The 11,982-nt window shown below is 38.4% G+C and overlaps 1 protein-coding gene across 5 annotated transcripts in view; it reads right to left on the bottom strand.

The window, feature by feature from the left end:
* Window positions 1-318: 318 nt before the first annotated feature.
* Window positions 319-11,982, bottom strand: part of LOC138854466 (uncharacterized) — a 23,534-nt gene continuing 11,870 nt past the window's right edge. For 4 of the 5 annotated variants that reach the window (XM_070097956.1, XM_070097957.1, XM_070097959.1 and 1 more), the window contains one exon: window positions 319-3,381. In XM_070097956.1, the coding sequence (XP_069954057.1) occupies window positions 3,196-3,381 (186 nt within the window). In that variant the 3' untranslated portion in view covers window positions 319-3,195. The remainder of the gene's footprint in view (window positions 3,382-11,982) is intronic. The other variant, XM_070097960.1, reaches the window with a different exon arrangement.

Below are 11,982 nucleotides of genomic sequence, written 5' to 3'. Positions count from 1 at the left end.
CATATTTTATTAATTTTAGAGTATATATCAGGTTTCTATGTTATTTACAATGTTTGTTATGTCATATTAGATGAACTGTGATAGATAAATAAGCTGTAGAGTTGATATTAGCGAAATTATTGAAGTACAGAAATCCACTGGAACGGATTAATTGCATTTCAATTAATTTAAATGAGGAAAATTGACTGCAAACGAGCAAATTCAGTTGCGAGCAAGGTCATGGAATGGATTAAGCTCGCAAGTAGAGGTTCCACTGTATATATATATATATATATATATATATATATATATATATATAAAAGGATTATTTGGTGTTCTGGTAGCGGGGAGTAAATGATACGTCTTTGGAGGCTTCTTACTTTATTAAGTCGTGGTGGGTACACAGGCTTGTGTGTTGTACCCATGGCCCGGGCAGGGCCATCCCACGACAGAGAGCTGCTAGTAGGCCTTGTGTCTTGCTGCCAGGCTACTGTGAGAGTGAGAGCGAGGCAAGGGCAGGCAGGCTACCATGCCCACCGAGAGGCCTGGCTACAGAGGGCAACACTTGAGTGGCGCGAAATATGAACTAAGCTGGCAGACAGCATGGGCTGTCTGTGCAGACAGTACAGGCTGTCTACATATGCTCGGCCACCTACCGCGCGTCGTCCCGACGCGACAATACTGGTGGTAAAAGAAACTCGGTCTCGCTCTCGTAGGAACAGGGCACAGAACACAAAATAAAAACATATATACATATGGACATGGAAAAAAAACTTCCTACAGGGAGGGAAAAAAAAAACATGTGGGGTGTGCTAAACATCGTGGTCAAAGGCAGTGAGCGTCGATGGGCATCACTGCATGCCTTCCTGCATCTGGACAGATACTGCAACATGGGAGACATCGCTGCAGGTGAGCTGTGATGTAACAGGGTACGGTCTCCTCTGGAATGGTGAAGCAGTCATTGTAGGAGTTGTTGCAGGTTTCACTCAACCTGGGGCATGACATGCTGGTGCCCTCGAGTGAGGCGTCGACAAAACTCGGCAACTGGGCAGGACTTCTGGCAAGCGACTCAGGAGGACACTTCTCGACTGGTACTGTCGCTGGGCTGTCACTGCCGGCGAGCATGGAGCAAGTTGTGGAGCGAGTCGTGGCAGAGACGACTGGGCGAAACATCTGGGAGTCGTAACATCATACACCAGACTGCAGTGAGAGAGCTAGCAGTCAAAGTGACATCATCTTTGTGCAGGCTGCTCACTGAAGCTTGTGACACGAGTCTGACACAGCGCCTGCCAACAGTGGCTAACTGCAGCTTGGCGAGTGTCATTCTCTTGGAAGTTGGAGTTAAAGCAGAGGTTAGGCTAAGCGTCCCCAGACTTGTTTCTCTACATATAACTGCACTCTGATGGTCTGGAGGTGAAGTGAAACAAATCTCGATGGGAATCGTAGCAGGTACGATTCTGCAGAACATCACGAGCGACAAGCATAAAAGCTTTCTGCACAAGAGGGCTCGGTCACTCAGGGGCTGACTTGACATCAGCTGTCAAACGTACTGGTCACACGGGTGACTTAGCACAGTGGTGCTACTCAGGTCTGGCTCAGACCTCACTGGACACATGGAAACTTTACACACCCGCGGTACATGCGGTACATGGCTTAAACTAGCAAATGATGCTTTTCTGTGCATACACTAACATGTGAGAACACTGAGAGGAATTATTTAACACACGACATATATCTTCTCTCAGTCTTCTCGACAATACTGAATTACTAGAACACTCGATGTGACATGTGATGTCAGGCGTGATGTCGCGAGGTGACGTCAGCAGCACTGTGACTTCAGCAGACATCTCGAGGTGACGTCAGGCAGACATCGTGACGTCATGAAGTCGGGCAGCATTGTGGGTGACGTCAATGTGATGTGGGCAGCAAACCACAGCATGAGGCCTGGGACATCTGGCTCGGTAACTCACGTGGTTTGTAGATCCACGTGACATCGTCCACACCCACATGGCGTCGGGATCCAGGTGGCATTGTGATCTATGTGGCATGCTGATCCACGTAGCTTCGAGTGGCCTTGGGCACTCGGATACACAGCTCTGGCAATGAATTCACAAACAGCAGAAAACACAGCAGAGGGAGTGAGTAGTGGTGAGTGGTGTATGGTAGTGTGGTGGCGAGGAGCGTGGATGAGTGTATGGCGAGGGAGCATCTGGCCGTCTCCTCCTCTCCCACCCACAAACACAGGGAAACACACTGGACGCAGAAATCACCACAAAACTCACCTCTGGTTGCTGAAACAGCTGTGCTGAGCTGAACAACAACAGCAACAACATACAAGTGACGCTGAACATGTGACTTGGGAAACAGCGTGGGACACTGTAGCAAGGGGTCACTGGGACGCCACTTACAATTCTCAGAGAATTTTGGCAAATTTCGGCCTGGATCCTGCTTGTACCTGTGTCTGGATGCTCAAACGTGCAGACATGACATCAGGATAACTCGTTGAGAGACGGATGCTTCTTGCATGGGATGATGAAGTGAAGATGACTTCATTCCTTCATTCCTCTCTCTGGGCAAACACAACTGCTGCGACCACCGCTGCTACCAATGTTTAATGGTTTGTTTGGTAGGCTGTAAGCGGGTGGTTAATGATATACTTCGGAGGCTTCTTTGTTTATTGTTAAGGTCGTGGTGGGTACACAGGCTTGTGTGTTGTGCCCATGGCCCGGGAGGGCCATCCCACGAGAGGAGCTAGGAGTAGGCCTTGTGTCTTCCTGCTAGGCTGCTGTGTGAGTCAGAGCGAGGCAAGGGCAGGCAGGCTGCCATCCCCACCGAGAGGCCTGGCTACAGAGGGCAACACTTGAGTGGCGCGAAATATGAACTAAGCTGGCAGACAGCATGGGCTGTCTGTGCAGACAGTACAGGCTGTCTATATATATATATATATATATATATATATATATATATATATATATATATATATATATATAGATTTATATATATATATAATGAAGGCCCAGTTCCTTTAGAAAATGACAATAGGACGTCCATTCAATGTCACTTTCATCCACACACAACTTCAAGCACTGCACGTCTACATCATTTTTCTCAGTTTCCCCTCAAAGCATCAATTTCGTCACTTCCCCCCCCCCGCCCCCATCACCAGAGCATCACTTTCGTCACATCTCCCCCGAGCGTCACTTTCGTCACTACCCGTCACAGGGAGACGTCGTCAGCGACATTATTCTCTACGTCAGCATGGTGTTGTCTGACACCAGAAACTTCATATGTCTGTGCGACACGACGCAGTGCGCGTCGCTCCACCATGCAGTCCTGACGGAAGTGATGCATATGGAAGAGCACCACCAGCACCACCACCAGCACTGCCAGCGCTGCACACACCTAAAAGATTATCACCACCAACACTGTCAACAGATATATATAAATATACATACATACATTATATATATATATATATATATATATATATATATATATATATATATATATATATATATATTGTGGAAAATACTGTGTATATTTTCCAGAAATACAGTAGTTATATGTAAATAGATGGCCATACTGTATTTAATAATATTTATGTCATAAAAAATGGGAAATTTTCTGCACCTACGCAGAAGGACACTCGCCATTTTGTTTGAATTGGACACTAATGGTCAGGGCCGGATTACCGCATAGGCAAACTAGGCATTTGCCTAGGGCCCCATGCATTTGGGGGCCCCACGGTCCAAGGGGTTCAGGGGCTCATCCAAGACTGTGCACATGGTGCAAGTGCAAAGGGGTCCCTACCTAAAAAGTTCAAGTGTTTGGAGAGTAAAATTGATTTTTAAAAATTAATCAAAACAAAAATAAATAATGAAATAAAATAAAATAAAAATAAATAAACCTAACCATAGATGGCAACACTCAACACGCCTTTGTTTACATCAGAACAGCTGTGTTTTCCCGCTAATGGGTGAGTATGGGAGATTCCTCTCCAATTTTCTGTAGTAATTACACGTTATCTAGACTTGTACTGTGACAAATTAACTGAAGTGTTGTTGATAGACATTGATGTGTATGGATAAATGTTTGTTTTCGCCTCTAAATGTTAAGGGAGGTACCTGATAGGGTTACTTGACCAGTAAAGACGCATTTTTGGTAAAAAATACTATAAAGAAAAACCTAAAAACGCAAACTGACTTCCGTTTGTAGGTTTTAAAAGCACTTTGTCCTGTCTTTAAGTCTTTATCATTTCAATAACAGATCTCAATTGATTGATGTTCTACATCACTTCCGTCGCAAATGCTTAGTTTTCAAGTTGCGACGGAAGTGATGTAGAACATCAATTAATTTACTACATATTTCCCCAGAAACACATAAGCCACATCAGAAAATCGTTGGTTGGGTGAAACTGAAAATTGTCCCTGCATTCTTTAATTCTCATGTCCTTATCTATGGTGGTAGGCCATATATCATGCAAAACATAATGATTAGTTTAGTTATGAAAATGGTAATATAAATACCATAGTGCATTGTTCTTGGACTCAGTATGATTTCTGTTTAAGTAAATTGGAGATCAAGGAGGATGAATTAGTAAAATATTCGTAGCCCAAATCACTAACCTAATCTATGGTAAAAGTTCTGTATATGACTCCTTTCTGGTAACGTTTTGAATTTTTAGATGCGCAGCCAGAGGAAAATTACTACTATGCCAGATGCAGAATTGAGAGAAGCTGCATTAAAGTTGCAACAACACCTTTCAGCAGATGTTCAGGACACATTTGTTGAAGAAATAGTTCATTTTTCTGGGTATATGAATCAGATTAAAGCTCCACCTGAAAAATGTGCGCCCTCAGCTGCTTTGAAACATTTAAGAAATGCAGGTATCTCAGAAACCTTCCCTAATGTTGACATAGTGTATTGCCTTTACCTAACACTTCCAGCTACTAACTGTGAAGGAGAACGTTCATTTTCTGTTTTGAAAAGAGTGAAAAACCAGCTCCGTTCAACAATGAGCCAAGACAAATTGTGTAACCTAGCCTTGTTGACCATTGAGTCTGATCTAACAAGAAATATTGATTTTCAGAATATAATTGATGATTTTGCCAATATGAAATCCAGAAAAAAGTTTATTTAAGAAGTGCCTGTGAATATAAACAATTCTTTACTTTCTTGAGTTTATATGATTTGATAGTCTTAAGCATGATGCAATGATAACAATAATGGTCAGTGATTTATAAAGGAAATAATAGTGCTGTAGTGGTTATGCTGAATATAATAGGTACATGATGTCACTACTTTAATAGCCTAATCTAGTAATACTATGCTGTCTTGAGTTTATTCTCTTTAAAATGCATGATTTAACAAGATAGTTATAATGGCTGTTGGTAAATGGTTTTGGTTGTCTTGATGTACTTTCCCTATTAAATTTAATCTAAATAGCCAGAATGTATTTAATTAGACCTTAAACAGGCTCACACCGACCCCCCCCCTCCACCCCCAAGCTGGAAGGGGTCGCTTCGCTTACCCGTAACTCAAAGGGGCCCCGCCAATCTGAATAGCCTAGGGCCCGCAGATTTCTTAATCTGGCCCTGCTAATGGTAGTGTATATTATTATTATAATCAAGGGGGAAGCGCTAAACCCGGAGGATTATACAGTGCCTAGGGGGGGGATGTGGAAGGCATTCAGGCTTAATTTGGGGAACTGGAGCACAGATCCAATTCCCTAAATCAAGAGCCCCTCACCAACATCAAGGAACCTTCCTTGAGGGGTATGGTAGTGTATAATGGTTAGAATTTTTCGTGTTCTAGAGGTTAAAATTGGGTTGACACCTCTCAAATAGGAGGCGAAATTGTTGGATGTGCATTCCTGCATAACTTGAGATATCAGGCGACTTGACAAGACAGCTCCAGGAACCTCAGATAAGTCTGTTATGTTTAACTCTGGCCAGTGTTATTTTCATAGATAGACAGTGAGGTTTTCTGAGTATGATACACATTAATCTCAAGTCAAATTGGTGTTATGATTAAGATATATTCTCCTTCTGTTGTATAAATGTGTATATATATATATATATATATATATATATATATATATATATATATATATATATATATATATATATATATATATATATATATATATATATAATCATTTATTATTTTTAATATACAGTCCACAAATTTATATATTTACCAGAATTCCTGGTGATGTTTTTTTATTTATAATTAATAGGTCCAGAACAACTTGTGGATATGACAGTGGTAGGTACCGAAGGGGGACATTTTTTGCGACCTAGGTGTCCCAAATTCCTACTTGTCTAACTGATAAATAATACACGATACATTCAGATAAATGTAATTTTCCACATTTAATTTGCCCGTTGGTCCTTCTTGAACCGGAGGTAATTAGTGAAGTCATTAATTAGTTAATTACTTAATAATTATATGTGAAATGGCAGGAGGTGGATGTTAAATTCACAAATTTACTTAATGTGTAGTGGATTATAATATTGCAATATTAAATTTGATAAGCTAAGCTCAAGGGTGGCTAAAGATTATATTAATGTGTACAATATTAATTTTGCAAAGCCAAAGTTTCTAGGATTTATATTAATGTATTTGTACAATATTAATTTGATAAGACAATTCTGGCCAAGATTTATATCAGTGTAATTGATATATTAATGTGTATAATATTAATTTTGCTATGCCAAATTCTGGCAAAGATTTATTAATTTGTATAATATTAATTTTGATAAGCCAAGTCTGGCTAAAGGTTTGTTTGTATTAATGTACATTTGAAGTTTATATTAGTTTCTTACATGTAAGTGCTAAGCTCAAGTGTAGCTAGGATTTATTCAAAGGTAAGTTGTATCAGTGTTGTAAGTTGTAATCAGTGTTATTAATAAAGTTGAATTTAATACATTGCATCATGGCTGAAAATGGGGAAATTAATATAGAAGACAAACATATGGAATATAGAGTAAAGAAAGCATCACTGCAGGCTAGAAAGGGTCATGTAACCAAGGCATATAATAAATGTTTGGAATTAATGAATCAAGAAACTGTGAATACTGATGATATAAAATTGTATTTAGATGCTTTAGGTAATAGATATGATTCATATAAATTATATAACAAATATGAAGGAGATTTGTTAGTAAACTGTGTAGATGAGACTGAAGTAGATCTCATGATTAATCAGTATTATGAATTAGAAGAAAAGATTCTTTCTTGTAAAAGTCAGGCCTTGAATAAATTAAAATGTGTAAACCAGGCAGTTAATCAGTCTGCTTCAACAAATAATATGTCTTTGCCAAAACTCCCAGAATTATGTTTACCTGTGTTTAATCCTGGAGAAAATTGGGAGGAATTTTGGTCAATTTTTAAAGCAGCTGTGCATGACAGGAGTGACCTAGCCTGTGTAACTAAATTATTTTACCTCAAAGGGCAGATAAGAGGAGATGCTCACATACTCATACAAGCCTTTCCCAATGTAGATGACTCTTACAAGGAAGCAGTTGACTTGTTGAAGGTCACTTATGGTAATATAGAACAAAGTAGGTTGGATCTAGTGAATATCATTGTTAATTTAAAATCTCCAGATCACGCTTACAAAGGTTTACAGCAGTTTAGAGTTAAACTGGAGAGCACTCTCAAAACTTTAAGTAATAAATATAATCTGAAGGAATCAGACTGGTTATTGAGTGCCATGGTACAGAATAAATTAAACTATAAAACACTTGAATGGGTCTCAAACAAATATCACAAGGGTTATTTTGGTCTGGAGGAAATAAGACTAGGTCTACAAGAATTAATTGTTCAGTTGCAGACCAGCCAACCAACTCATTTTAAAGATGCAACACATAATAATTCTGAGGTATCTGTCAAGTTTCACAAAGGGAAAAATTATACCAATAGTAATAATCAAAATTTATTTCCTAAAAATAGTTGCATAGGTGCATATGAAGTAGCAAGAATCAGAAATAATGATTCTCCACAAGGTAAGAAGAATAAGTACCCTCCTAAGAGTAGCACAGTTAATAAGAAACCAGTCAAAGAAAAGAGAGATTGTCTCTTCTGCAAGGGTACTCATTTTTCTAAGAATTGCAATGCATACAATTCATGGAATGATAAAGTTGAAAGATTGAAGGAACTTGACAGATGTATCAGGTGTTTAGGTAATCACAATGTAAAGGATTGTTATGCCAAATTAAACTTCTGTTATCAATGTCACAAAGGAAGACACCATATAGTTATGTGTAAAGGTCTATATGATAATGTTGATAATAATGATAATGTTGACAATCCTGACACAACAGTAGCTAATGTAAAAATTGCTGCTAATGTTAATAATGATGGTTTTGCTGAAGTAGCCTTACCTGTGTTACAGGTAAAAATTGATGATAAAAGGCATAAATCTAAAAATGTAAATGCATTATTGGACCAAGCTGAGCAAGTTACAGAGGTAATGAACTCACAATTTACAAAGGTAATGTAACTTGCTCAGCTATCAAAACTTTGGAGTCCAGTCCCTGGACCAATTATGTACCTCTGTAATCTTTTGACTACCGCCCACAGGATGGGTATGGGGTGCATAATAAACATATTAAACTAAACTAATTATTGGACCAGGGATCCCAGCGTACTTTCATAAAACGTAAATGTCTTGATGGTATGAAAGTACAGATGGGAGATCCCACAACTTTAAAATTATCTGGTTTTCTCTCTGATAAAAGGGCTCAATTGTATGACACTGTTTATGTAACTGTCAGGTTGGGCAATGAGAAAAAACGTGTTAATGCAGTAATTGTAGATAGACTTCCAGAGAAAATATCTACAGTAGGGCTTAGTAAAGCTACAGAAAGACTCTCACATAATGTAAATTTAGCACCTTCTGGTGTAAGTGATGATTCTGTAGGCCCAATAAACATTTTGATAGGTAGTGACTATTATGCCTCCTTTGTAAAGGGTATGGTAAAGAAATGTGGTGTCACCCTTTTGAAGACTGCAGGAGGCCATGTAATGTATGGTAGGATTCCTCGTAAAAATAATTCATGACTAGAGGAAACTACAAATACCATAACTGTGTGTCTTACTCATGAAGTCGTACCCCAGTATAATTCTTCCATAGAGGATGGTGTTGAGCCAGTGCATAAATTGTGGGAATTAGACAGCATTGGAATAAATGTAAATGAACAAAGTCCAGACGATTCTTTTACTCATGAGCAATACTTGAGAGATGTAAAATTTGAATCTGGACAATACTGGGTACGACTTCCGTGGAGATTGAACCATCCAGAATTGCCCACTAATTACAGAATGGCATATGGACAGTCAAAGGCTCAGCTCCACGAACTGAGTAAGACACCAGAATTGTTAACTGCCTATAATGATATAACTGCTGAACAATTAATTAGTAAATTTATAGAAGAGGTACCTCCTGAGCAAGCCAAAATTTATGGTCACTATTTGCCCCAACACGGAGTGAAGAAGGATTCTAAGACCACTCCTTTGAGGATTGTGTTTAATTGTCGTGCCAGGAGTAACAAAAATGTACCTAGTTTAAATGACTGATGACAGGTCCGTCGTTGACGGAAAAATTAGGAGATATCTTATTAAATTTCAGAGTGAAGCATTATGCCTTTACGGCTGACATAAGTAAAGCTTTCCTAAGAGTGAGTTTACAAGAGGCTGCCCGGGATTGTACCCGCTTCTTATGGCCTGAGAATCCTAGTGACCCACTTAGCCCTCTGAAAACCTTTCGCTTTAGGAGCGTATTATTTGGTGCTACATCCAGTCCGTTCCTACTTCAAGCGATGATAAATGCACACCTTAAACGTACAGGAAGTCCATTGAGTAAAGTAATGAGCAAACAATTTTATGTGGACAATTTCCTGGGTGTGACGTCAACTGAAGAGGAACTGTTAATGACTTATGGAGAGACTAATAAAATAATGCAGCAAAGTGCAAATATGCCTCTGAGAGAATGGAATAGTAATTCGTCCAAATTAAAGAGCAAAATAAGTAAAGATTTCCCTGGAGATGAAGTACCAAAATGTAGCAATGTATTGGGTTCAACTTGGGATACTGAGAGAGATTTGTTAATGTTAAAACCTAATAATTACAGCATTCCCAATAAATTAACTAAGAGAGTTTTGCTTGCTGAAGTTTCCAAATGTTTTGATCCACTAGGTTTAGTGTCACCCCTTACTATAAGAGGGAAATTATTAATACAGGAAGTATGGAAACTTAAATGTGCTTGGGATGAAATTCTACCCGAGGAATTCATTAACAGGTGGCCAACCCAAATGGGAAAAATGTACTCCACATTTTTTGTGATGCTTCAAAATTGGCATATGGAGCAGTTGCTTACCTTCAATGTAATAGTGTTATTTCTCTTGTTATGTCTAAGGCTAAAGTGTCTCCAATTAAATCACATACCTTGCCTCAGTTGGAATTAACAGCCATTTATGTAGGTGTCAAATTAGCTAATTATATAAGAAATAAGTTGCAGGAGATAAATATTAGCGACACTAATTTGGTCTGATAATGAGGTATCCTTACAATGGATTCGTAATGGAAACAGTAAAATTGTGTACCTACAAAACAGAGTCGCTGAAATTAATCAGATACAAGAGAAGTATAATAGTTTGGGTCAGCATATGTTAACATTTAATCATATACCTGGTGAGGAGAATCCAGCTGATTTCTTGTCTCGAGGTTTATCTTATGCTGAATTTGTAAATGCTGTATCATGGTTTAAAAGACCGAGCTGGTTGGTAAATAAAGCTAATTGGCCTGTACAAAAGGTGTATATTGCTCCTGTTGAAATTACTGTGACCACCGCTCCAATAGTTTGTCATCCCTTAGCCATTGATATAAATAGGTATTCTTCTTTACCCAAACTAATCAATGTAACTAAGTTGGTGTTTAAATTTCTAAACAAGATGAATATTTCATTTAAGTTTTCACATCCTCTTGAATATTGGATAAAGAGGGTACAGGAGGAAATCTATGGAAATGAGATTAAATTGATGATGGAAAGAAAAATTGTGAAAGGTTCCATAATAGAGAAATTGGGGCTGTATTTAGAGAACAATGTAATTAGGTGCAGAGGTAGGTTACAAAATGCTGAATTGGGTGATTATGCTAAACACCCTATCTTACTGCCCAAAACTCATCATCTAACAAATTTAATTGTTCTAAAGGCCCATAAAAATGTAATTCATGGTGGGATACAAGATACCTTAAATTGTATTAGGGAAAATTTCTGGATTCCACAAGGACGGCAAAGTGTAAAAAGGGTGATTAAATCTTGTGTAATATGTCGCCGTGTGGATGCCAGATCCTGTGTGTATCCAGGTCCTCCACCATTGTCAAATGAGCAATTTGAGTCGTTTAGCAACGAACTCCGCCCGGCCGCAGTATGGAAAATACTGTATATATTTTCCAGAAATACAGTAGTTATATGTAAATAGATGGCCATACTGTATTTAATAATATTTATGTCATAAAAAATGAGAAATTTTCTGCACCTGCGCAGAAGGACACTCGCCATTTTGTTTGAATTGGACACTAACGGTTGTGTATAATGGGAAGAATTTTTCGTGTTCTAGAGGTTAAAATTGGGTTGACACCTCTCAAATAGGAGGCGAAATTGTTGGATGTGCATTCCTGCATAACTTGAGATATCAGGCGACTGGACAAGACAGCTCCAGGAACCTCAGATAAGTCTGTTATGTTTAACTCTGGCCAGTGTTATTTTCATAGATAGTGAGGTTTTCTGAGTATGATACACATTAATCTCCAGTCAAATTGGCGAGTGTTATGATTAAGACATATTCTCCTTCTGTTGTATAAATGTGTGTATATATATATATATATATATATATATATATATATATATATATATATATATATATATATATATATATATATATATATATAATCATTTATTTTTAATATACAGTCCACAAATTTATATATTTACCAGAA

Source organism: Cherax quadricarinatus, chromosome 60 (assembly GCF_038502225.1).
Source record: "Cherax quadricarinatus isolate ZL_2023a chromosome 60, ASM3850222v1, whole genome shotgun sequence".
NCBI lineage: Eukaryota > Metazoa > Arthropoda > Malacostraca > Decapoda > Parastacidae > Cherax > Cherax quadricarinatus.
This window is presented reverse-complemented; position numbering and strand designations above follow the sequence as displayed.